The sequence below is a fragment of the Ambystoma mexicanum genome, chromosome 8 (assembly GCF_040938575.1).
Source record: "Ambystoma mexicanum isolate Mex_15411 chromosome 8, UKY_AmexF1_1, whole genome shotgun sequence".
Taxonomy (NCBI): domain Eukaryota; kingdom Metazoa; phylum Chordata; class Amphibia; order Caudata; family Ambystomatidae; genus Ambystoma; species Ambystoma mexicanum.
This window is the reverse complement of record NC_090929.1, coordinates 708,220,709-708,247,261: the sequence shown is the minus strand read 5'-3', so window position 1 is coordinate 708,247,261 and position 26,553 is coordinate 708,220,709. Positions and strand designations below refer to the sequence as shown.

Below are 26,553 nucleotides of genomic sequence, written 5' to 3'. Positions count from 1 at the left end.
ATCTTCTGTGCGTGGCACCAGACAGAAAACCTCTTCCATTTGTGTCCGTAGCATTTAAGAGTCGAGGACGGCCTGGCCTTTGCAAGAACCTCTCTGCAGTCGGCCGGTATGTCGTATCCTCCAAACTCTAGCGCTGCAGGAGCCAGGCCTGCAAGTGCAGCGATTTCGGGTCGTGGTGGAGGATGGCGGCTCCTTCCCTGGAGAGCAGATCCGCGTCCACCGGCAGCTTGATTGGCGGGGACGCTGACAAGTCCAGAAGGTCCGGGAACCATATCTGCCTCGGCCACGCAGGTGCGACGAGGATCATCCTGCACCGTGACCTCTTGAGCTGGTTGACGAGCCGGATTAGCAGTGGCAAAGGAGGGAACGCGTAGAGGAACAGGCCCTCCCAGGGGGAACGAGAAAGCATCGCCCATGCTCCTCGCCTGGGGAAACCTGCTGGCGAACCTCCGGCACTTGGAGTTCGTCGCCGTCGCGAACAGTTCGATCTGGGGTGTGCCCCACCGTCGGAAGAGGCGATCCACTAGATCCTGCCGTAGTTCCCACTCGTGGCACGAGCGCAGCTCCCTGCTGAGTGAGTCGGCGATGGTGTTTTTTATCCCTGCCAGATGAAACGGCACCAGAAACATCCCTTGGGCGACGGCCCAATGCCACAGATCCTGCGCCTCCTTGGACAGGGCTGGGGGACCTGGTTCCGCCCTGTTTCCTGATGTAAAACATGGTGGTGGTGTTGTCGGTGAAGATCCTCACCACCTTGCCCTTGAGGGACGGAAGGAAGGACCTGAGGGCCCAAAACACTGCACGGAGCTCCAGGACGTTGATATGTAAGGATTTCTCCGTCGGGAGCCAAAGGCCTCTTGCGTGCAGATTTTCGGTGTGCGCTCCCCACCCTTCCAGGGAGGCATCCGTGGTCACTGTCTCCTGGTGGGCTGGGGTCTGGAAGTCCATGCCCGCCGTCAGATGCGCGCGGGTGCCCCACCACCGGATCGCTCGTCGGAAACTCGTCGAGTGAGATTCTTTCCTCGAAGCTGCCCGTCGTTTGGGTCCAGCGCGCGTCCAGGAACTCCTGCAACGGGCGCATCCGGAGCCTGCACATGGGAATGAGGTAGATGCAGGAAGACATCATTCCGAGGAGGGACTTGATGGACCTCACCTTGGCCGCGTCGGCCACCAACATCCGCTGCACCTTGCCCAGGATGGTCCTGGTCCTCTCCTCCGACGGGGAGGCCAGAAGGGACACTGTGTTGAGCCTCGCTCCCAGAAACAGAGCGTCTTGCGCGGGTACCAGGTGGGATTTGGCGTAGTTCACGGAGAATCCCAGGTCCGTGAGAAGTTGGACGGTCCTCGCAGTGTGAACCACGGCGAGCTGCCTTGTCTTGGCTCGGATGAGCCAGTCGTCCAGGTAGGGGTAGACGTGGATCCCTTCGCGGCGCAGCTGCGCCGCCACCGGTGCGAGGCACTTGGTGAACACCCTGGGTGCCGACCGTAGCCCGAAGGGGAGGGCTTTGAACTGGTAATGACGCCCTTGGACCACAAACTTGAGGAATTTTCGGTGCCCCTTCAGGATGGGAATATGGAAGTAGGCATCCTCCAAATCCAACGACGACAGGAAGTCTCCTTCCTCCAGCTGACCCAGGACGTGCTGGAGGGTGACCATCCGGAACTTTTGCGCCTTGATGAACTTGTTCAGACGTCGCAGGTCCAGGATGGGGCGCCATCCCCCCGTCTTCTTCACGAGGAAGTATCTCGAGTAAACTCCGGAGCCCCGAAGCCTCTTTGGGACGAGTTCGAAGGCGCCCTTCCTGAGCATCGCCTTTACCTCCAGGAGAAGTTGAGGGACGTGAAGTTCTTTCCTGGCCACGGGGGGGACGCGCGGACACTTTCTTTGAAACTCGAGCGCGTGGCCCCGGGCCAAGGGGTCCAGCACCCAACGGTCGGTGGAGATGGACTCCCACACGCTGACGAAGCTCGCCAGCCGGCCTCCCACCGGGGTGCTTCGGTGGGGGCCCGACCCCACGGCCGGTTCAATCCTGCTTCGACGAGGCTTTGCCGCCTTGTCCTTGGCGACGACGGCGGGGTCCGCCAGACTTGCCTCGTCCTCTGTAGGCCTCCTGAGATGACGAGCGGGCCGCTTGACGGTAGGAGGAGAAACCGCCGCCGGAACCTTTGGAGGCGCCCTTGCCTCCGCTGCTCCGAAAGGGCGTCCGTCGTTGTTGCAGAACTCCAAGGGCCCGGGCGGTCTCGGTGTCCGCTTCCGGCCTGAAGGGAATCGTCCACTGTTTTCCCAAACAGGTTGTTCCCATCGAAGGGCATGTCCAGGACTCTGGTCTGAACGTCTTGACGGAAGTCCGTAGCCTTGAGCCATCTACGCCGCCTAAGGCAAACGCCGTTGCCCAACTGGCGGAATCCAGTGTCGGCGATGTCCGTCGCAACGGTAATGGCGTGGTCCGAAGCCACCTCACCTTCCTGCAGGATCTCCAGGGCCTCTGCCCTCTTTGTCGTCCGGCAAGAAGTCCAGCAGGGGAGCCAGTTTGTACCAGAGCTCCCTGTCGTATCGGGCCACGATAGCCAAGGCGTTGGCAGCTTTGATCGTCGTCGCTGCAGACGAGATGACCCTGCATCCCATAGCGTCCAATTTCTTTCCCTCGCCGTCCGGTGGGGAAGTCTATGTGGAGGCTGCACCCCCCCCCCCCCCGCTTTCTTCCTGGCAGCCGCGGAGACGATGGAGTCCGGGGTAGGCTGCGCCCGGAGGCACAGGGGGGCCGTGTCCGGGACCCGGTACTTTTTCTCGTACCGGTCTCTTCTAGCTGGCGTCGTGGAAGGGTTCTTGAGGAGGGTGAGGCCCTCATCCCAAATGTCGTCCAATAGAGGCACTGCGAGGACCGTCTTCCTCTTGGCCTCGCGCCGCTGATAAAGGAAACCTTCCTTCTTCTCCTCAGGGCAGAGTTGGAAAAGCTCGGATGCCCTGGCGATCATGGAGTGGAACGATCCAATCTCGTCGGGCGGAGAAGCCCTGGTGGGAGGCGACGACGGTACATCCTCGTCGTATACCTCGTCGTCCGTACCCGTCGCTGCCGTGTCAGTCCCCGTATCATCCCCTCGGGTGGACGGGGAGGAGGGCTGGAAGGGGCGCGACGGCTGAAAAGGAGGAGAAGGGTGGATCCTTCTTTTCTTGGTAGGGGGAACCCCAGAAGGTCCCGGTTCTGGGTCCCCCGACGGGAGAGGTTCCGTCGGCAACGGTAGTCTCGTCCTTATCTCTGAGCATAAGGACTGTATAGCCAACAAAATGGCCGCCGAGCTGTCTCGCGGCGCTGGCAGAGGGGAATCCGGCGGGCGATCAGGGGCCCCGTCGGTACCCTCGACGATGTCGTCGTCACCTGCCGAGGCCGTGGCTTAAGACCTCGACCAGCTCCTCCTCCGAGGTTGAGGCCGAATCTACGACGACGCCCTGCCCCCCCTTTTTCTTCCCCACGGGGGATTTCACGGGGGTCCTATCGATGGGCACAAAAGAGGACTCCCTCCGAGGTGGCAGGGAGACTCTGAGCCCCGAGGTCGCCACCACTGGTGTAGCCTCCACAGGCTGAGCCAGGGCCGCCGCGACAGCTTCGATAGAGGGCTTGGCCGGATGGATTAAGGCCTTCACCACCTTAGGTGCGCTCACCGCCTTATCCTTGAGGGGGGGGGGGCACTGCCTCGCTCCCCCTCCGCCTTCGAGCTCGACCGGGGCCTCTCCAGGAGCCTCGCCGGGTGCTCGGCCTTCCTCTTACCCGACCCAGAGCGTTGGCTCGTGGTTGATGGTGCCGGGGAGGGTGCGCCCAGCCTGGCGCCCGTAGAGCCCGACCGTTCGGCGCTCCCGGTGCCAGCGGACTCGCAGTGCTTGGCCTTATGTTGGACCCCCGTCGCCGGGGCGTCCTCAAAGGTCTTAGAAGACCGCTCGGATTTCTTCCTCTTCTTCTCGCCGGACGGGCTCTTCCCTTCCAGCCAGTTGGCGAGACGTTGATGGCGGTCCTTCATGGTCCACTCCGACATGTTGCCGCAAAACGCAGTCCTTCTCCACGTGCGTCTTGTCCTCATGTAAGCAGTAGAGACAAAAAGAGTGTTCGTCCTCCTTGAAGACGTTCTGGAGCTGGCATCCAGGGCAGATCCTGAACAGCTTTCCGGGCGTCGAGCTTCCCTTCTCCTGGGCCATGTCCGGGCCTGAGAAACTTCTGGAGTCTTCCAAAAGCGTAGCTCGACGAAATCTTCACCCTTGAGGGGCGCAGACGAATCCGACACGGGTCCCCGTTGATCGGATGGAGAGTCGGTGGAGCTTGAGGCTCTTTTGACCGAAAAAAACGAAGTTTGAGAAAAAACGTGAAAAAATAGCACTAACGCTCGAGAGCAATAGCACGAGGATCCCAACACATGAACGTGCGGTAAAAATCTGAAGATGGCTGCCAGAGGCGGTGCTTAGGTAGAGGGCAGTCATTGGCTGTGGTCAGTATGACGCAGAGACCAGTGATTGGTTACTACGAAAGACAGATCAGAAACGAAACTGATACTGGTTTTTTCTTTACCGAGGATTCCCAGCCTGACGACGGGGAATATTCATGAGCATGTGAATCCATGCCAGACCCCATGTTGGAGAAGAAAGGAGCTCCCATCAAGTAGTTTAACACCAAGTTAAGATCCAATGTTGGGACTTGAAACGGGATTGGAGGGTAAACATTAGTCCCTTTAAAAACTCTACTACTAGAGGAATCTTGAGTAGGAGACTTCCTCTTAAGTGCGCTTAAAAATAGAAAACACTGCCAGATATCCCTGGATGGTACCAATCTGGATCCTCGGATTTGCTAGATGCAATAGATCACACCAGCTGCAGAACTTATTCCAGTGGCAGTGGGATAAAGATTTGGTTTCTGGCCTTCTGGCCAAAAGCAAAACCTCCATTACGTCGTCCAGGAGGTTGCAATCCTTTTATCTCAGCCTCTCAAAAACCATGCGTGAAGACCGAGTCCTGATATCCGTAGGGAGAACCAGATCACCCTCTCACGAGACAAGGTCCTCTCATTGTGGAAGACGAATCAGAGGGCAGATGGACATGTCCAGAAGTCCCAGGTACCACGTCCTCCTGGCCCAGACCGGGGCAATTAGGATCATGGATTTAGTCAACCTTCACAACCTCCCGATTACGTGACGACTCAAGGACAGGAGGAAACACGTACAGGAGTAGAAATTCCCAGTCCACCAAACGCGTCTCCTAGAGCTCCTCTTGGGGGGAAATTCCCCATGAGCAGTACAGGTCGCACTTTGTTGGCACTGGTCGCGAACAGATCCACTTGAGGGATCCCCAAAGGGTGAAGATCTCCTGAAGGACTCCCTGAGCTAGTTTCCACTTGTGGAAGACTGCTCCGCCTACTCAGAGTGTCCGCCGTCGTATTCTCTCCAGCAAGGTGAGCTGCTCTGCCTCTCTGCACAGTAGTAGTTACCCTACACCTCTTGTTGAGGTGGTACATGGTCACTGAGTCGCCCATCAGTTCATTCTTTCCCCGTACAGGGGGCAGAAAAGCCTTCAGCGTTAGTCAGATTACCAAGTAGTTTGGACTTCGGCAGAGGCCAACGACTGCCAATGGTTAAATCGTTGGTATGGGCTCCCCACCCCGTGAGTGAAGCGTACATCACTCATCTCCAGCCATGGTTGCCAAAAAGGTTCTCCTTTCAAGATGTTCTCCCAACAGGTACACCACCACTGACGATCCAACCAGACTGTTTGGGATTCGTAGGAGATCTGAAATCCTTCCTGAGAACTGGGTCCTGAGAGCCCACTGAAGAGATCTCATTCTCAGGTGAGCCTCTGGCACCAGAAAAATGCAGGATGCCATGAGACCGAGCAACCTCAGAAAATCGAAGGCCGGGAGATTGTTGCATTTGGGAATTTTGTCACCATCTGCATAATGTCTTGAGCCCTCACCTCTGGTGACGAGGATTTTTCCCAGGGATGCATCCAGGACTGATCCAATAAATTAGAGTCTTTGAGATGGTATCATGTGGGACTTTTGAAGTCTAGGGAGAAGCCCAACCAGTGAAGGTGGAGCTGAGATGTTCCAAGGCGTGTTCTGGGGAACTGGTCCTGATAAGCCAATCGTCCAGGTAGGGGGTAGATGTGAATCCCCTCTCCTGAGACTCGCTGCCACAACCGCCATTAGCTTGGTGAAAACCCTCGGGCTGAGGTAATCCCAAATGGCAGAACCTGAAACTGATAATGAGAACCACCAATGATGGATCTCGGGTACTGGCTGTGCTTGTAATGGATGTGCATGGCACATGAAAGTAAGCATCCTGGAGGTCCAATGATACCATCCAATCCTGAAGCTGGAGGGACCTAAAGGATCCGAGAAAGGGTTACCATCTTGAACTTGTCCTTCCCGTGGAACTTGTTCAAGTCTCTCAAGTCCAAGATGGGTCTCAATCCTTCCTTCTTTGGAATTAGAAAATATGGGGGTACCAACCCTTGTTCTTTCCCGCTACAGGTACTGGTTCTATAGCACCTTTCTCTAGCAGGGTTAAAATCTCCTGCATAAGGAGCGGATCTGGAACCTCCAAAGAGTTGTTCACGGTGGATGACTGAGGTTTTTGCAGGAAAGGTAGGCAGTAACCATGGGCCACTGTTTCCAATGCCCAAACATCTGAAGTAATAGCCTGCCATTCTGTCAGGTGCTGTGATAACCCACCTCCTACGGCAGTCTTGTGAACGAATACCTCGGAGAGGTTTTGGAGCGGTTGATGCAGTGGCTGAGGGTAAGGCAGCCGCTGCTGTTGCAGTCTTAGTACTTCTTCCCCACGCACCAGAGATTAAAAAGTCTGTCCTCTTTGAGCTGGCTGTCCTCTGCCCCTTCCAAATGTGCAATGATGGCGAAAGGACCCAAAACTCTAGGGCGTACCTGTGAGGCGGTTTGGAGTTGGTCTTATTGCAGCTCCAAGGGAATTTACTGTCGCCTTGGAAGTTTGCAGCTTCTCCAAACTCGTCCGCTTTGTTTTTAAATAAATGCGTGCCATCAAAGGGCATGTTGAGAAGCCTGGATTGTATGTCTGGGGCAAATTCTGACTTTTGCAACCAAGCAAATCTGCGTATCACTGTACTAGCCACCATAGCTCTGCTGATACTGTCGGAGTCGAGCCCAGTCTGGAGGGACTCGCACCTGGAGTCTCACTCCTCACCCTCCGGAATATGGTCAGCTGCCATAGAAATGCACTCCCAAAGGGTGTGTGAATCTCACTAGCATGCGCGTAGGGTTGGCCGACTTTAAAGCCATACTACCGGCCGAAAAAAACACTTGGCCATGGCGTCATACCCTTTTTCACCTCTATTTTGAGGTATGGTGGGGTAGGCATTTTTCTGCCTGTTGAAGTATCTGCCTGCACTATAAGGCTTTCTGAGTAGGATGTTTTGAGAGGTAAAAAGGTTCAGAGCTGGAGACTCTACTTGGCGGTCAGCTTTTTGTTACAGCTGGAATAACCTGGTGCCTCCATATTAGAGCCCACCCTCCTTTGCAGGGCTTGGTGAAAAGGGACAATAGGATCCTCCTCTGGCCACCTGTTCAATATGTAGGTGATATCATACTGTTCAAAAACAGGTGTGGGTCTCGTCCATACAATATATTCCATGACCCTTCACCTTAGCTGTCTGCATGTTACCTCAGCGTGGTCCCCCAAAGCCTGCCCTTCCAAATTCAGCCTCAGGAGAGGTCAATCCCACTAGCCTCATGAAGACTCTTATACATTCTTCATGCGAGTCCTCTGATAAGAGTGCCTCAGATATGATGGTGTCCCATACTGCAGCCCAAAGGGCCTTTTGTCATCAGAAGATTAATCTGCCTCTTCATAAATTGAAGAGATGAGAAGTCTGAACGTGGCAGAGGATTGTACATTTTTTTAACTGAAGTCGACAAATTGTTGACTATTTCGATAAAAGCATCGATGGTTTGACAGAATAGTCGATCGGTTTGACGATTGTGTCAATGGAATCAACACCTGTGGCGTCGAGGCGGTTGACACTCGAGGCGTCGATGGCTTCTCCACTGAAATCGGCACTGATAACACTTTTCGTTCCTGACATAATGGTCTCCTTCAACATCGATTTGCGGTCCGGGCCCGACGCACAGCTCCTGTGCTTCAAGGTCTTTCGACTAGAGCATCGCCTTTAGGTGTTTGAAGGGGGGGGGGGGGGGGGCAAGGCTGCATTCGTGAAGACACTGACCATTCTGAGTCTAAACGCCTCCCACTGGGCTGGTGAACTGGATTTGGTGGGGCCAACAACCCGTTCCGTTGAACTAAAGGATGATGGCAACCTATGACGCCTCCCCCCTCCCCCCATACCTCCAAGCTGACGAATGGGGAGAACAACTTTGTGAACGAGAACGTTTGGAACTTTTACGAGAAGTTGTCTACTCGTCAAGAGGTTTTTCGTTTAGATTGAGTAGAAGGGGATTTCTGGGGCTTATCTGCCGCAAGCTTCCTTCTACGCTCTTGCAAAGCTTTGGCCGTCATCGACAGGCAGCCCTTGCACTCTGAAGACGGATGATTCGACCCCAAGCACCACATGTATATCCTGTGAGGGTCTGTCATGGGCATGTTAGCACCAGTGTCACAGCCCTTCTTGAAGCCGGATCGAGGAGTGGACGACACTGAAGACGAAGCCATTCGTATCAAAACTTGGTCAGTGTTAGGGAGAATTCTCTGTTTAGGCTGAATTTCCTAACCTAGTGAGTCCCCCAGCAGCTTTGCTGGATTTTTGGGGTTTATTTTTTTCTCCTGTCAAGAGTGAGACTCTTTTACCCTCACTCTTGGGCATGATTTGAGTGTGTTTCTTTGAATCTAGATGTGTTTAATGGGCTATGGGGTCTTTTACCCCGTAGGGCTTCACGTGTTTTTGTGATGCGTGTTACACAGCACCCTCAGTGCAGTGACACAGGGGTGTCATAGAGACCCCCCAGTATAGACTCCATACCCTGGGACTGACTACTGTCTCCCAGGGCATGTAAAGTCACCATTGACTTTACTAGTCTTAAATTCTGAACAGAACCCGTACAAACCATCATATTGTGGACGTATTGGCTGGGGCAATTCGATTGCCCCAGGGTCTGTTAGTCGAGGGGGCACGTCTCCGTCCCCCCTGATCGAGTTTTGGCTGGTGGCAGTGGATACTACTTTTTATATTCAACCGCAAATATTTTCCTATGGGATTTCCCATTGTTTTAGGCTACTACCTTTATTTAATTATTTACGGTAGCCTCGAACATGCCGCCGGTTTATTTAATTAATATTAATTCTCCGATTGGTATTTTTTTGCCAAAACTTGATTCTAAAATGGCGTTTGTGTTCTCTTCTGTGACTCCAACCCAAGTCGAGCCCTTTGTTCCACTTTTTGGCGGGCTTCTCCACAGAAGCCCTCCAAAGTGGTGCCACTGTGTCTGGGGTAATTAGGAGGGGTGGAGTGGAATTTAGGCACCCTGGACTGAGTTGCCTAGGCAACTCAAGTCGCACTCCGTCCTGATTGGCCCAAGTGGTGAGCCGACCGGCTCACCACTTAGCATGTTTGAGTGACAGCTAGGCTGAGTGAATGGGGGTTTGCTGCATAAAAGCAGGGCTTTGGGGACTGGACCTTCAGAAGTCGCCACAGGACCTAAGAATCCGACGAGGGAGAAGCTGAGCCGACCTGCCACGACACCACCACCGGTGGAGCTCTGTTGGACTGCCTCACCGTTTTTCCCAAAGACAGAGGAGATCTCCCGCCGGAGGGTCTTTTTCCTTTGACTGGACGGGATAACCAGTTTCACTGTCTTTTCGCTTTCCCGACGTATCTCGTGGCCGCCTTGCCCGTGCCAAGCACCCTGGCAACCGGGATACCACGTTTTACCACGACAGCGAGACAAAGGTACCACCTTTAACCGGAAAACTCTGCGGCTGGTTTCTGCCCTGGTAGTGCAACGACCTTCATCTTTCCTCCAAGTCGAGATCTTCTCTTCCCCTGGACAACGATGCAACTTGCACCCACTACCAGGAACAACTGCCACCGCTGGAGGATCATTCCCACTTAAGGTACAGTGTCCCGCCTGGCTTCCCTTGCTACCGACTGTACAGGGTAGATTTAGCCCTCGGCTTTCGAACCTGGGTTAGCCTGGGACACCTTGGCTAAACTTTTCTAAGCCTCTCAACGCTTTTCTGAACCCTCTGCAAGACTTTCTAAGCCTAGTGTAACTGATCTTTGGCACATTTGTGCTCTGCTCTCTCTAAGAGTGGGCCCAGCCTTTGGACTTTGACTCACCAGTGACTTTTTGCTCTCTGCCTTGCTAACAGTGTTCTGGAATCGTAGAGTGGTGTGCCTCTTCCTATTCTGTCTTTTTCCCTCCCTTTATCACAAACTTATTATAGTGCAATCTAGTTAAGCGCTCACCTCTGTATGAACATAAGTGGTGTTTTACTGTGATTTTCTGATAGGGAAAAAGGGGTGTATATATCATAATAGTAACTGTTTAGAATATTTTACAATAAGAGTGCTGGAGTGTTTCAACTGTGTGTTTTTAAATAAAAAATTATATACTTTGATACCAAAGCTCTGGTCAGTGTTTGCTTGTATTATTGTATCTGAGTGCCTATTGAGTATACTCTGCATACAGCCTAACTCTCTTGAGGGAAGTCTGACTGCTCAGCCACAGCTACCAGGTAAACCTGGGTGGCACAGACTGCTACCAAGTGGGTTTACTGCCAACACCTGTAGTCTTAAATCTTTTGTAGTGTTCCCTAAGGGAACTGCACAGGTTTCTGCCTAACAGTCAGATGAAATTCGAAGTAGATTTTAGCAAATATTCCTGTCAGGAACTAGGCGTTACGCATATAAAGCTGAAAGTGTGGAAAAACAGAACTGAGGCCAGCGGGCGCTGCATATACATGCAGTGACGCCGACACTGAGACGGAGGCCTGCGAGTGACATCAACGCACAGCACCCCCTGCATTCAGAGGCAGCAAAACTGAGATTGGAAAAAGAAGGAATACTTGGGAGGACAATTCATTCAAAGGGTTTTTTCAGCAATGGGGTAACAGACCGTTTTAATAGACTTGGGCACCCTGCCTTCTCTAAAGGAGAGATTTACGAACCTGGTAAGAAATGTTCGAGAATAATTTGATTGGATTGTATTTTCTGAACATGCTGTGGATCTCGGGGACATTAGAATTTCTATTTCGTATGTAGATATTTCAGAGGGAGAAAGGGAGGGTTGGCGTGGTGGTTCGCGGTCTGTAAAAGGGTATTATATTTATTGGTCGTGGACAGCATTTTTTCTTCAATTCTCTGGCCTCAATGTTTTTGTCCTCAAACGCGACCTGCACTGTCAGTGTATCTTGGGTTGAGGGCAGGAAAGGGATTTGGAGAGCATTGGGTTTTTGACCCGTCCCATGGCGTACAGCTTCTTTCCCTCGCCGTCCGTTGGGGAAGTGGAAGTCAATGCCGCAGATCCTGCAGATTTCTTCCTGGCCCCCACCGAGTCCTGGGACGGCTGTGATCGTAGACACTTCGGTGCAGAGTCTGGCACCCTGTATTTCTTCTCGTACCAGTCTTTTTGCCAGGGCCGAGGATGGGTTCTTCAGGAGGGACAGCCTTCATCCCAAATGCCTCTCGGCACCGGCAAAGGAATCCCTTCGCGATCATGGCTTGGAACGAGCCAATCCCGTTGGGTGGAGAATCCTGGGGTAGCGGCGACGGGAAGTCTGTTCCGTCGTCGCCGTCTGTCCCCGTCGGCTCGTCCCTCTGCAGAGGGGATGAGGTGAAGGATGGCAGGGTGGACTCGTCTCCACTTGGGCGGAGGGTCCCCTGACTGTCCAGGCGCCGCTGGATCGCCCGCCAGAGGCACGGTCATCCTTGTCCTCATCTCTGTGTGCAGAGCTTGTAGGATGTCTGCCGACCTGTCCGTCGGTGGCGACAACGGTTGTGATGGAAGCTTGGTTGGCAGCGTTGTGTCCTCCGGTTCCTCACCGTCCTCCCGCCCCTCGTCGGTTCCCTCGTCGCTTTCCACGTCCGCCTCGTCGGGGTCCTTCTCGTAGGACATGGCCTTGACAAACTTCTTGACCAGCACTGTCTTCAGGCCGAAGAGCTCCTCCTCCTCGGAGATATCTGGGTCCGGCAGGACTCACGTGCCCCCCCACGCCTCCCCCCACTCTTCTTGGCCAGTGGCGACGGCCTCGGGGAGATGATTGGCATCGCCTTCACGGGGGTCTTTTCAATGGGCAAAACAAATGATTCCCTGAGTGGGCAGGGAAACTCTTGGCTTGGGGGCCGTCTCTACTGGGGCCGCATTGGCGGTCTTAGCCAGAGACGCTACCACTCCCTCAATCGATGCCTTAGCCTGGTGAACCTGGACCTATGACCTTGGGTGCATTTGAGGCCTTCACTGTTTTGGGGGGGCGGGGGTCAATGCCTTGCTACCCCTTAGCATTCCCCGTTGGAGTCGACCGGGCCTTCTCATGAAGCTTACCCGGGGTGGTCCGACTTCCTTTTCTTCGCCGAGCTGGAGCGTTGGCTCGTGCTTGACGGCATCAGCGATGCTGCGCCCGGCCTGGCTGCCGCCGAGCCCGTACCAATGGCACACCTGGTGCCTGCAGACTCAGTGCTTTGCCTTATGTTGGGTCCCTGTCGCCAGAGCGCCCTCAAAGGTCTTAGAAGACCGCTCAGGTTTTCTCTTGGGAGAAACATGCTGCCGGGGCTCGCCTGCCGCCGGGATCTTAGTTTGCAGCCACTCAGTGAGTCGCTTGCGACGGTCCTTCATGGTGCGTGGCACCATGTCCTAGCAGAACGCACATGCCTCCTCCACATGCGAGCTGTCCGAATGTAGGCAATAAAGGCATAGGGAGTGCCCATCGTCCAGGAAGATGTTCCGCAGCCCGCATCCTGGGCAGATCCTGAACAGAGGCTTTGAGTCCTTTATCCTCGGCCATGTCCACGCGGTGTAGGCCTCCATGAATCTTCTGGAATCCTCCAGAAGTGGATTCATGAAAAACCACCATTGAGGGGCCTAAAAAGTTTAGAAAACGGGTCCCCGTTATTCGGTTGATGGATCGATGAGCTTGAGGCTCGATTGACTGAAAAATAGAGCAAAACGTAGAAAAAGAGAATAAAAAAAATATTTAAAATAATAAATCGCAAAACACAGTAAAAGCTCGAGAGCTATAGCACGAGATCCGAGGACTCCCAACGCTTGAACGTGCAGCAAAAATCTGAAGATGGATGCCAGAAGAGGGGCTTAGGTAGAGGGCAGTCATTGGCTGGGGGCACTATGACCCAGAGACCAGTGATTGGTTAGGAGAAAACGTTCAGAAACTAAATTGATTCTTTCTTTACAGAGGATTCCGAGCCAGACGACAAGGAATATTCATGAGCATGTGAATCCCTGCCAGACCCCATGCTGGAGAAGGGACAAGATGGTGTCAGTGACCCGGGAGTTTCAAACCAACTGGAGAAGGGAAGCTGGTAAGCCAGAGAGAATGCTGCTTTGCACGCAGGTGAGCAGCCCAGAGGAACAAGCTTTCCAAATAGTCTGCGGGGGGGAATACCAAACCGTTGCACTTGAGAGAGTCCCAATAGGGATATTCAAGGCACCCTGACCAAAGGTCTGTACAGTGGAGAGCCAGAGTTGCATTGTGTTAGGTAAGAATTGGTGTAGTTGCACTGTATGAGACTAGACACTTATCTGCTTGGTATTAGGTAACCCGCCTTTTGGCATAGGTCTAATACACAAGTTGGTAGTGTGATTGAGCAGCCAGGCCCATCTCAAGAGGGGTAACCAGACCCATCTCAAGAGGGGTAACCAGACCCATCTCAAGAGGGGTAAATGTGAGCTGTACAAATGAAATCCGTAAATACAAGTAAAACACTTACACGCAAGGTTGACAGTTATTTAATTAACATCACTTTTTAAATGAGCATTCTTTAAAAAGGCAATTTGTTGTAACCATGTAAATCTACTTTAAAATCACTTTTCAGAATCAAAACAAGTTTGTGGATAATCTTTGGATGTGCTTCTTACACAATTACTACACCCTGAGGTGACTTCAATCACAAGGACAGTAATGGCATTTATATATCTCGCTAGTATACTGTGCAGATTCTGAGGTTGCAGAAAGGAAAGGTTAGGGAAGGAAAAGGGTTAGCCATTTTGTCAGTATATGTGACGACAACTAAATCTTCCAATAAAATCTAGATAGACTTTCCCAGCAGTAACAGTATACATGCTACCACCTATGAGGGACAAACAGTATCAGTCAATGGACTACGAGAGCCTTCAGGGAGCCAGGACATCCAAAGTAATTTGGGACACAGTCTATGGATCTGATTCACTTATTAGATCAAAGTCTTGCAAAGTTAGAGAGTTTGAATCAACTCCAAGATGTCAGCCAATGCAATTCCCAATTTAGAAGTGTGTGGCTAAGGCGATAAGTTAATTACCCAAGCCTAAACAGTACCTTTGGTTTAACGAAGAGTGGTCCAGCTCGATTCTGGTCTTGCTACAGTGGTGCTTCGTTCATGGTTTCTTCATCAGGTGTTTCTCCCAGTGGTCGACACTGCCTGTAGCCCCAAAACCCTTGCCTTTTAAGCAAGTTTCTCCCATTTATGCACAGCCTAGGCTGTCGATCACAGCAGGGTGGCTGTCCTGAAAGGACAGCCAGCCAATCAGGACTAGTTGCATTCAGGCATTCCTAGAGACAAAGGACAAGGGCTTTTCGGGACCCTACCTCACATCTTGTCCTTCCAGACACAGCTAGAGACGGGCTTCAGGGCTGAAGCAAGACAAAGGGCTCAAGTCAGTCTCAATGCACAGAGTAAACCCCAAGAAAGATCTCAAACAGAAAATGGCCAAAAAAAAAAAAAAGGGCCATTTTGACAAAATGGTCACCCCTGGCTGCTGTACTGCAGGTGAGGGTTCAGTCTGTGGTAGAAAAAGCACAATGGTAGGAAAAAGTCAATGAATGTAGGATAAAGGCCTACTAGGTAACTCCAGCCATGTCCCCCCCCCCCCCGTCCCCACAGCACTCCACATAAAATGTGTGCTGGACCTACAAAGAGAAAAGATAAGAAAAGTCAATTTCACTTTACTATTGTTGGGAACTGTAGTTCACACAAGAAAAGGTATTTAAACCTTTTGATAAATCTAAAAGGATTTATCAGAAACTGCACTGAAGGTGCTGTGTGTCACCATACAAAAAGCAGATGCCTATGGAGTTTGTCAGACTCCAAAAACAGTGATAACAATCCATATCAATTAAAAACACATGAGTGAGAAAGGTCTCTCGGTCCAGGGTGAACATTAAAATGTCTTCAGTCCAGCAAAAGTGCTCAGGGTCTCTAATGTGAGAGGAATTGAGCACTAAAATGAAAATTTACCCCAACACATTCAACCTGGATACACATCCAGCAGAGTGGTATCCTGTTGTGATTAAGTCCCAGGACAGGGACGCAAGAAGCTAGTGGCCAGGAAAGGGGGGGGGAACCCCCTTTCCATGCTGATACCATGCTTGAAGAAGGCTGCCACAGCACAAGCACCTTAGAAAGGCTACCGAAGAGAGCCGGTCCTGACAAGAGCTGAAGAGATGGAACGCCAACCCAGTGACATAACCCTATTACGGTGAACGTAATGTGAACACGGGAGATCCCAGGGAACACAGCACATTTAACGGGTGGCCTTAATATAAATCACATCAGTACAGAAAGCAAATACAACTATTCAGGCAACCAGCCTACAAGTCCCAGTGAAGGGCAAAACCATAAGAGCGTGAGATATTCAGGCAATTAGCCTAGTAAAGGAACATGTACCGTGCTTTATAAAGATAACTTGAAAAGTACACATACCATAATAAGGTACTCGCAGAACAGTTCTTTCGATTGGATGTTCCACATACTCATCTTATATCTCCAGCTACTTCGTAAAAACAATTTTTTCGACAGGGTGCGCTGTGTGCCCTTTCCTCCAGTTGATGTCCCGTGAGGGACACAGACTGTCGACATCAGTATAAGAAGTGCATGCAGTGCCTGTTGGCTTCAGTTCCGTCTCCCCCCCGCCACCTCCTGAAGAGGAATTACCAGGCGTACCGTAGACTCACAGAAAGCGTAAAGTGTAAGAACATGTAAATTGTACGACAGGGTAGGCTGGGAGGGGCGATTAGGAATACGTGGGAGGAACATCCAATCTAAAGAAAGTTACCAGGGGTAACTTGTTCTTCGAATGGATTCTGTCCGCCCACATAGTCCTCATTTTATGATCGACTCCCAAAGCAGTAATCATTTGGTGGAGAGTACAAATTTAATGTTTGTTCTATTCATAGACCCAATGAAGGAATGCTTTTGCAAATTGTCCTCCCTGACTGGAAGATGAGTCCAGAGAGCAATGTCTCACAAAAGTATGAACAGACTACCAAGTGGCCACTGAACAAATGTCTTTGATTGGGACACCTCTGAAGAGCAGCAGGTTGCCATGCCCCTTGTGGAATGTGCTCTTAGGCCTACTGGCGGTTACTGGCCCGCTAATCCACCACATTCACCAATTGCCAGGATAATCCATATGAATATGGTTTGTTAAGTAACAGCTAAACCAAATTTGGAGCCAGTTTAGCCAATGAATATTTGGTCATTTTGGCGAAATTTAGTCGCTGGAAATGTAAAAACAGGGCCCTTTTTGGGTCCACAGTCTATGTAATCTTTCCACCTTTCCCGGATGGAGAGGTGGAAAGTTGATAAAGTAATTTTTGCGACAAGTGCAAGTCGGAGACTACCATCAGTAAGAATGAAGGTTTCACCTTAAGAATAACGCTATATAGAAAACTGTATGAGGAAGCTTACAGGACAGGGCTGCAACTCGCTTACCCTACTGGGTGACATTCTTGCAATAAGCAAAACAGTTTTTAATGTCAATCTTAATGGGCATGAGCATAGAGGGTCAAAAGGTAATGCATGTAAAAAATCTTTTGAGATCCCATACAGGTACATTGAATGGGGATGCATTAGTAAGGCCTTCGGAATCTAACAATCAGAGGGATCTTAAAATATGAATCCTCCTTTGAAGCGCACTTAAAAATAGACAGCGCCGCCAGGTAACCCTTAATTGTTCCAATCTAGAGCCCCAGATTTGCCAGATTTACCAAAAAGGAAAGCTATTGTGTGTCACACAGAAAGGGATCCACATTCTTATCCCTGCACGAGCTGCTGAACTTGTTCCCAGGGCACCGGTACAAATATTTTGTTGCTGGCCTTCTGGCTGAAAGCAACATCTCCACTACATCCTCCAGAAAGTCCCAATACCTTTATCTCAGCCTTTCAGAAACCATGCGTGAAGGCAGTGTGTCTTGATATCTGGATGAAGAACTCTACCTTCCTCTTGCGAGAAAAGATCCTATCTTTGAGGAAGATGCATTGGAGGGCAGATGGCCATGTCCAGAAGGTCCGGGTACCATGTTGTCCTGTTCCAATCCGGAGCAATTAGAACCATGGATTTCCCAAACGTTGTCAACCTCCTGATCTGAGAAACGACAGGGACTGGAGTAAACTCGCACAGGAGTGGGAACTCCCAGTCCACCACGAACGCGTCCCCTAGAGCTCCTCTTGGAGGAAATTCCCTGGAGCAAAACAGTTCGCACTTGTGGTTGACACTGGTCGCAAAAAGATCCACTTGAGGGGTTCCCCAAAGGGTGAAGATCTCTTGAAGGACTTCCTGAGCTAGTTCCCACTTGTGGGAGACTGCTCAGAGCGCCTGCTGCTGTGTTCTCCGCTCCAGCTAGGTGAACTGCTGACAGGGAGATTCCTTCTCGAATTGCCCAGAACCAGAGCTGCATTGCCTCTCTGCACAGTGGTAGTGACCCTACACCACCTCTCGTTGTGGTAGTACATGGCCACTGTGTGGTCCGTCATCAGGACAATCTTTACCTGTACAGAGGGCAGAAAGGCCTTCAGCGCTAGTCTGACTGCCCTCAGCTCCAAAAGGTTGATATGTAGTTTAAACTCCGATAGAGACCCACGACCGCCGATTGTTAGATCGTCGGGGTGGGCCCGCTGCCCATGAGTGAGGTGTCCGTCACTACCGTTATCTCTTGTCATGGCCGCCAAAAAGTTTCTCCCTTGAGAATGTTGTGCTTGCAAGCCCACCACAGAGGGTCCTGAGAGAGACTGCTCAGAACTTTCAGGTGGTCTGACCTTCTGCCTGAAAACTGGGACCATTGAGTCCCGAGAGCCCATTGGAGGGATCTCATTCACAGGCAAGCCTCTGGCACCAGGAAAATGCTGGATGCCATGAGAGAGCAACCTAAAAAAAGAAAAAAAATAATAAAAAGGCCGGAAGATGCTGGGCACTCCAGAATTTGGTAACCCTCTGCAGAATGTGTTGAGCTCTCATCTCGGGAGGGGCAAGGCTTTTTCAGAGGAAGCATCCAGGACTGCTCCAATTAATTAGAGTCTTTGAGATGGTTTCATGTGGGACTTCTTGTATTTGAGGGAGAAGCTCAGTCTGGAGCTAGTGGCAGCTTACGCTGAGATGTTGCCAAGCTTGCTTGGGTGAGCAAGACCTGATCAGCCAATCGTCCAGGTAGAGCAGGTAGAGGTAGACGTGACTCCCCTCACCTGAGACTCGCCGTCAACTTGGTGAAAACCCTCGGGTGGCGGTCAGCCCGACTGGCAGAACTCGAAACTGATAATGAGAACCGCCAACTGCAAACCTCACTTCTGTGCTCGAGATGGATAGGCACATGAAAGTAGGCATGCTAAAGGTCCAACACCACCATTCAGTCTTGGAGTTGGAGATCCTGAAGGATTTGGGAAAGGGTAACCTCTTTTCCTTCCTGAGGAACTTGTTCAAGTTTAAGTGCAAGAAGGGTTGCAATCCTCTGTCCTTCTTGGGAATCAGAAAGTATGGGGAATACCAAACCTTGTTCCTTTCCACTACAGGTACATGTTCTATTGCACCTTTCACTAGCAGGGTCAAACCTTACCACACAAAGAGCGGATCTGGAATTTTGAAAGAGTCGTTTCCTGGGTGATGATCCAGAGGCCTTCTTTGGAAAGGAAAGCAGTAATGTTGGGCTACAGTTTCCAGTGCCCAAGCATCTTAAATAAAGCCTCACCATTTCTTCAGATGCCGAGTAAGTGCCTCCCACCGGGGTCTTGTGAGTCAAGGGCTAAGAGTGGTTTTGAGGTGGCCGAGGGTAAAGCTGCCGCTGCTTGGGTTGGATTACCTCTCCCTCGTCCACCACGAGAGAATGACATTTTTGACCGGCTTGTCCTCTTCCAATTCAGTAGAAGAATCGAAAGGACTCAACCCCCCCCCCCCCCACCCTTCCACCCTCCCTCCATGGAGCAGAGCCAGAGTAGGGGTATGGAGGCTATCCAATGGCAGCAATAAGGGCTTTAGCCACTGCTTTTCAGGTCTGCAGCTTTTCCAAACTCTCATCCGCCTTGCTGCCAAACAGCCTTGAGCCGTCAAAGGGCATGTAGCGTAGTCTAGTTTGCACATCTGGAGCAAACCCGGATTTCCCCAACCACACAAATCTGATTAACACTGCTAGCGGGCCTTGGATCTGTTGATGCTGTCTGCAGCAGACCTGACTGGAGACATTCACCCATTGCCTCCTTACCATTCTTGATTGCCAGGAAGGCTTCTTTCCTCCCCTTCCGGGATGTGGTCAGCCCCCATAGCTACGCAGTCCCACAGGGTAAACGTAAACCGTGACAAAGTGCAAGTCACATTTGTTTATTTTAATGCCATACTGCCAGTCGCAAAACCCTTTTTCACCCAGGGATCCACTCTTATCCCCATCAAGGGGGATGGATGGGTATGCCGACTGCTTGGTAGATGTAGCAGCCTGAACCACCAAACTTTCTTGTGTTGGGCGTTTAGTTAGATACTGTGGGTCGTTGCTGGATGGTCTGTATTTTATGGCAACATTTTTATTTATTGCAGCCACAGGTTCTGGTGGTTCCCAATCTGCAGAGACCCTTTTCTTTAATGCAGTGTGAAAAGGTAAAATGGGATCAATCTGGGGACCCTGGTCCAAGACGTCTCATCAGGAGTAGGCCTGCTCCAGCCTAAAAACTCCATAACCTTACTCATTAGTTTTCTATATGAAGAGTCAGCATGTTCAGTTGGATCTGGTTTGCCTAACTAACTCGGGAGAGATATCCAACCCACTGGCTGACTGAATTTTGTCAAATCCCTTAATATGGACTCAGATTATCTCTTCTGGCACATTATGTTTTATCAGAAGGATGATCTTCCTCGTAGATGGCCGATAGACTTTTTAAAGTCTTTTAGGCAAAGGTTTGAAAATCTTTCCCTGTACCACCACTGGCTTTGAAAATTTTGAAGTAATTGTCAACAATGACCTCAAAGTCGGGAATCGCCTTAGTTTGCGCCGACTTCAATACCAGTGTCAACGGCTCCGGCTTGAGTCAGCGAAGGAGTCAATGTAGACTTCTTGTGCTTCAATGGACCCCTCGAGGGGCTAAGGTGCTGACCCGTCAAACCCCTCGACGATTTCTCGTTGGATCGAGAGCCTTCTATACTGAGAGCTAGGTTTTGAAGATTTTGTCTTAGACTTCACGGTCGTCTTTTTGCAGATGGACCGGGGCATTGGCTTTCTGCTTATCCTTCAAGGATATATAAGAAAATTGTTTGTTCCTCATACAATTCCACACCGTTCCACCCAGTGCTCTAGATGCAAGTACAATTCCCCAATGGGAGTATTTTATAAGCAAGCAAACATTTTTTTACATAAAAACATTTTTGTAATATTTCTTTACCCCAGTTATTCATGCACATTAGAAGACATGTTTACTTCTTCCAATCAGGCAGTTAAAACAGTATGTTTTCTGTGGTATTACTGCAGCAAACCTATACATGAAGGAATGACAGTGATTCTACATTTCTTTATTTTTTTGGGGAGGGGGTATTTTTACTACTCGTTTTAATTTTTTGGGCAACATTTGCCCATTTTTAGGGAGTAAAATTGGCCAATACACCCCTCATCTGTAGGGCTGGTTCCACCAATCTGCACCACATCACTGGCTACATTACCTGTGGACACCCCACTTTGCTCCCTGGACTTCAGACCCTGCACACACGAGACCAGTGCCTGAAGTGGTGAAACAAGGTGGTCGTAGATGGAATGGACAGAGCTCATGGCAGACATCTGGATGCAAGAAACAAAACTCCAATGCCTTAAAAACAATGTTTCAATGCCCTAGGACACCGTTTGAGATGTCTGCACCGCAAAGCACTGCACCATACTAAGGTGAGTCGACAGTTGAGCGCACAGAAGGTCCATTTATGCTGCATTCCATTTTCAATGTTACTTGAAACAAAATGCTTCAGTGTGTCATTTAATGTGTACTCCCTGCTGCTGCCAGCATGAGCTCTGAACTGCAGATGCTGCAGACGCACACGCCAATTCTCAGTGCAGCGTGCAAAGAACATCAAGCGATAAGTGACTCGGAACAGCGACCTACAGGATCATGTAGTTCCCTAAATGACTAACCGGAACCTAAAGCATCATTGATTTTCAACACTTAAGTCATCATGTCTGTCTGCAGAACCTGTGCAAAGTACGACTATATGTGTACCGCAGGAAATCGGTTTGGTCATACAAGGACCAGACAAAGCTCAGTTTTAAGCGTCTTGATGACATAACAAAACTCGAAGGCCTTGAATGCCATGTTTCAATGCCATAGGACTCATCTTTCCTGAAATATCTGCACCGCACCAGGTGGCGAAAGGGCACAGAAGGTCCCATCAGGCTGCAGCAGGCCAACTCTTAGCTCCCCTCCATGTCTGCTGCGGAGTATGTAAGCCAACCACACTTGCCCATACTCACTGCAGTTGCTTTGAGTGCAAAGCACATCAAACGATAAGTGACTGAACAGGAATCTGTAGGATCATGGATTGTCAACAATTGATGCTTTATGTTGTCTACACAACCTGTGCGAAGTATGGGTACTTTCTGCTAGTACATTTTGTACATACTCCTTTGCTACTTTGTATTCTGTCTACTCCGCTCACTTCCTGAGAGCTAGCATTTAGCTAGCCACAGCATCTCTCACTAGTTGAGAGAAGTACACAAAATGGTCAATTCTGTGTAGATTTGGCAACGGAACTCAACCCAACTCTAGGTCTAAGGGATTCCTTCCCAAAAATTGAAGCTGCCTAAAATACACCATCTCTCTACAAGAAGGGTCCGCAATAAGGGTACAATCTGGTCTTGCAGAGAAACGTCTAAGGCATGTACGGTCATGTGATAGGGTGGAGTGACACCAATTGCACATGCTTCCGCTTTTCTTTTATGGTTTCTAGGAATTGCTCTGATCTTGCTAAGAAGGAGAGAGATCAGTCAGGAGCCTGACAGAAATGTCACAGGGAATACCAGTAATGTTATCAAAAGCCCTTACACTGGGCAACCTTGACTCCTATAACTTACACAGTTATGTAATGGCAAAAAACAAAGCAGTTTGAATAGAAAAATCAATGTAAAAGTAGTATTAGGATTACCAAACCACCCTTGATAGCACCATGCATGTTACATTTAGGCTTACCTTTCCTGTTGTCTGTCCATAAAGTCCAAAGTTTTCTCTAAGTTTCTCCTCACTAATTGCTTCAGGACGGTCTATTTTATTGCCCAAGATGAGGATTGGCACATTGGATATAGTTTCATCTGTCATTAAAGCCTGCAACAGAAAAGAAAATGCTTCACCCAACTGTACTGAGCTAACAGACTATTGAATGTCATTCACAGCAGAAAGTGCCTGCATAGCAAGATTAAATAAACTGCTTCGAAAATGTCATTCCTCTAAAACAAGTGTGGGTTCATCTTGTCACAAAAACATTGGGGAACAATTTAACATCAATTGAAAGGGTAACAATAAGCAAACCTAAAATTGAAATTGCAAAACTACGACGTGTGTGTGTGTAGCCTTCACGGTCTGAAGGAGGGCTTATGGTTACTGTTCGAATTTAGGGGAAAGAAATTAGTGAATGAAATGCATGAATCAGGTGTGCCGCTTTGCCTAGGCTTCTGCACGGCGTCCATTTTTAAATTTGCCCCATGCAAAAATGCAGAATTAAACTATAGAAAAATATTTTAAAAAAGCAAGCATAGCATGGCTTTTCTGATCCTTGACCTATCACTGCACAGAATAAATGAATACAAAATTGAAATGTTCAAGCCGTGTTGCTAGATTGTGAAGTTTGTTGACCAAAAATGTGAAGGTGGCAGCAACAATGCAATTGCCTTAATTTGCAAGTGCACTGGGCCCCACATTGGGCTTCAGGAAGGTGCCCTGTCCCTTCAACCAGCAAATGCCCATGGCACTATAGGTTTCGCCAATGTTTCTCTGCAGCATCATGTGCTTCCAGCAGCACATTTAGCAAACTGGAGATCCTCCCTACCTGGCACGTCTAACATTGTAATGTTACTGTGATGTCTTCTTAATTGAGAGCCTGAGACTAAGCGTACAATGCTGCTGGAGAAGAACTTGTCAGGGTCAATCAGAGTTGACCTTCGCCCCAGCCTATCAACAGGTTGCTGAGCAGGTGTCATACATAGCCAGGACTAAGCAGCACTATAACAGACATGGTGGACTGAAAACTGGGATAATGTGTTGCAAGTAGCATTCCATTTTCAATGTTACTTGAAACAAAATGCTTCAGTGTGTCATTTAATGTGTACTCCCTGCTGCTGCCAGCATGAGCTCTGAACTGTTCCAGGAATGCGTTCTAATAAAAAGATCGAGCATTTGCACTGGTTCAGAGTTATTCAATTAATGGTGCCAGTTTCAATTCACATTTTCAGCAATGCTTTCCATTACAGTTTTTAAACTAACCCTTTTCTTAACAGCAATGTATGTCAGTACATTTTAACCACTAAAGAAAGCATACGTTTACATCCATGTAATTTACATAATTGAATTCTTATATTGAATTCTCATAATTTGGTTGCCTCCTTTATACGATGCAGACAAAATTGCTAAGGTTATTCGAAATTCTTAAAATGCCTACTGGAGCTTTAAAGGAGAGTTCCTTAGCTTACTCTACATAAAAGAAATGCACTCATCCCACGGCGAGTGCTTTGTGTAAAGCGGTGCATTTAACCATAATCACACTTCATATTTAATAAAAATAAACATTTGGTGCAATGCTATCACCCAATGGCCAACCATGCAATGTGAAGCGGGGTTTACCATTTACAGCAAACCGTTTGTTTGCAGTAAATGTCAAAACATTTCAAACATCCCCATATGTGCCTGCAAGGTAGAGTACTACGAAAATGGTACTCCCCTTAATAAAACTACTCACCAATGTGAGTGGGCTAGCAGATTTTGCAAGCACTGCTTAACCCTAATAGGAAATTATTTTTTTGCCTTTGTCAGCAAGAGCTTAAACTAGTTGCTCCGTTACATTTCAAACATGTTCAAACCTTTTTTGCCATGTACTATAGCTGGACACATGTTGAATGTTTAGAAAAAGTATTAACAATTACTGCAGAAATTAATGTTTGCATATATAATGTTTGTATAGTGTGCTGCCGATTGTTGAGTTCCTCATGAATAGAAAGCTTTTGACAACCTATTAATCAATGACCTCACATAGTTAATTACACAGGACCCCCAGGGCTGACAATTCTTGTTCAAGCTACTTGACTCTTGCGTCACGCGAGGACTTGCCATGATGATTTATTGTGTACATGCATATGCTATTTGCTACGAAAAACATGTTTGGCACCTCCGATATTTGTAGGCAATGAATGCAGTAGATGCTAGTGGCATCTGTCAACTTGCAGCATCATACTTATCAGATGTGAGCAAGTGCAACTTTCTCAAAACTTTGGCTGCTTGCAAATTGCAGTTTGTCATCCTTGTTCAGATTTTCATTTTGTATTCGAAGAATATAACTAGAGGAAATTTCCCAAGGACACTTTTCCAGTCCTTAGCTTTGATTGAATAAACCAACCCTCTCTGGGAGCTCGAGCTTTGATTTGCTTCAATTAAAGCAACTGTAATAACACCCAAGAACAATAAGACTAAAAATGTGGTGTCCTGGGGAAATTAAATAATTTGGCAAACCTTTGAAGCAATGCAATACAATACAGAAATCCCCATCATTAATATATAAAGTGGGTATAAAACGTCTTGAAGTTGATGTAAATTTGATACAGAACCATTAAAAATATTGGAATCTTTTTCCATTCATTATGGCACTTTTAGTTTTCCTTTCCCATTATCATTATAGGTCTGCAAGCCCCAGGATGTAAGGCAAAGAAACAAGCCTAGGTGAATTTTTCCCTCATGAAATGGGGCATCTATGAAATTACACCAACTGGGAGCAAGTGCACACCTCACCATATGATGGTTTTCCCAAATGCAAGTTGCAAATACAGAACATTTCATTCCTTTCTACGATTCCCCACCACCATCTATTTTACAAATCAGACCTTAATTTAATAAATATCCAACCGATTAGATCCGTATCCATTTGGCAGTTTACTGATGAATATTTTTTATTAGCTAAAGTCAAACTGCAGCTCACATACATTTATGGTTTCTGTAGCATAGCATGAACTACAGGAACATTTCCACACTTATTTGTATGCGTCCTCCCCTCTCCTAATCAGACCCCCAGCACTTCTTGCTGGACATTTTTCTGAAATCCTGAATGAGTGGAGCCTTTTTCTACTCATTCATACTTTAGGGCTCTGTCTTTTGGCACTCTTATTTCTATCTTACCTATTCTATGGAGTCCATTTTTCTCCGTAACTCTGAAAGGAATCTATTTTAGTACTGCAGCACCACTCCTTCTGGGCAGTGTTGCTGGGGACCCTTAGAGTCCGCCGAGATTCGTTTCCTTATCCGAATGCAACTACAGTTCTCAAAGATAGAGCAATACTTGGTAACTCTCCTAAAACGTAGTCTGAGAGATTGGCACACACAACGTTATGTGGTGCGCCAAAGGGATACCTAGTATCCCCAGCTCTCTGCTCCTGTGACTTTAGCCACACAATCTCCTAGTTGTGGCTGGTGGCAGTGGACGTGTTCTACAAACTATTGTGATTCACCATTTCTAGTGTGGTGGTTCTTTGTCAGCTTGTCTACCATTCTGGGAGGGGGAGGCCTGTACGTTTTGCCTTTGGCAGGAACCCTCTATTGTCCCTGCCTAGGCTCCAGAGTTTTCCACCCCCCTGTCCTTGGTCTGACAGAGTGCCTGAATAGAACCAGCTCCCACAGGGGGGGGGGGAGGGGGGGGGGGGAGGGCAGTCTGGCTGTCCGTATTGCAAACCTGTTCTGTAAATTGCTGAGCAATTGTAAAGGAGTGTGCTGGAACTGTATAAAAAGGGAGGCTCCTGGAGTGAAAAAGTCGATCACTGGAAGCTGAAGTAACCCAAGTAGGAGACAACCAGAGACGCCTGCAGGCCCTTTGCAAGATCATGAAGCAACCACTGCTGTCCTGACCCAGTTTTCTGTGCGACATAGAAACACCCAAGAGGACGACTCCTTCCCTTTGA

The 26,553-nt window shown here is 49.2% G+C and overlaps 1 protein-coding gene across 1 annotated transcript in view; it reads right to left on the bottom strand.

Annotated features, from left to right (window-relative positions):
- Positions 1-26,553, bottom strand: part of LOC138472375 (small COPII coat GTPase SAR1A) — a 271,220-nt gene that overhangs the window by 78,868 nt on the left and 165,799 nt on the right. Inside the window, exon 6 of the mRNA XM_069610511.1 lies at positions 22,592-22,723. Coding sequence (XP_069466612.1) covers positions 22,592-22,723 — 132 coding nt within the window. The remainder of the gene's footprint in view (positions 1-22,591; positions 22,724-26,553) is intronic.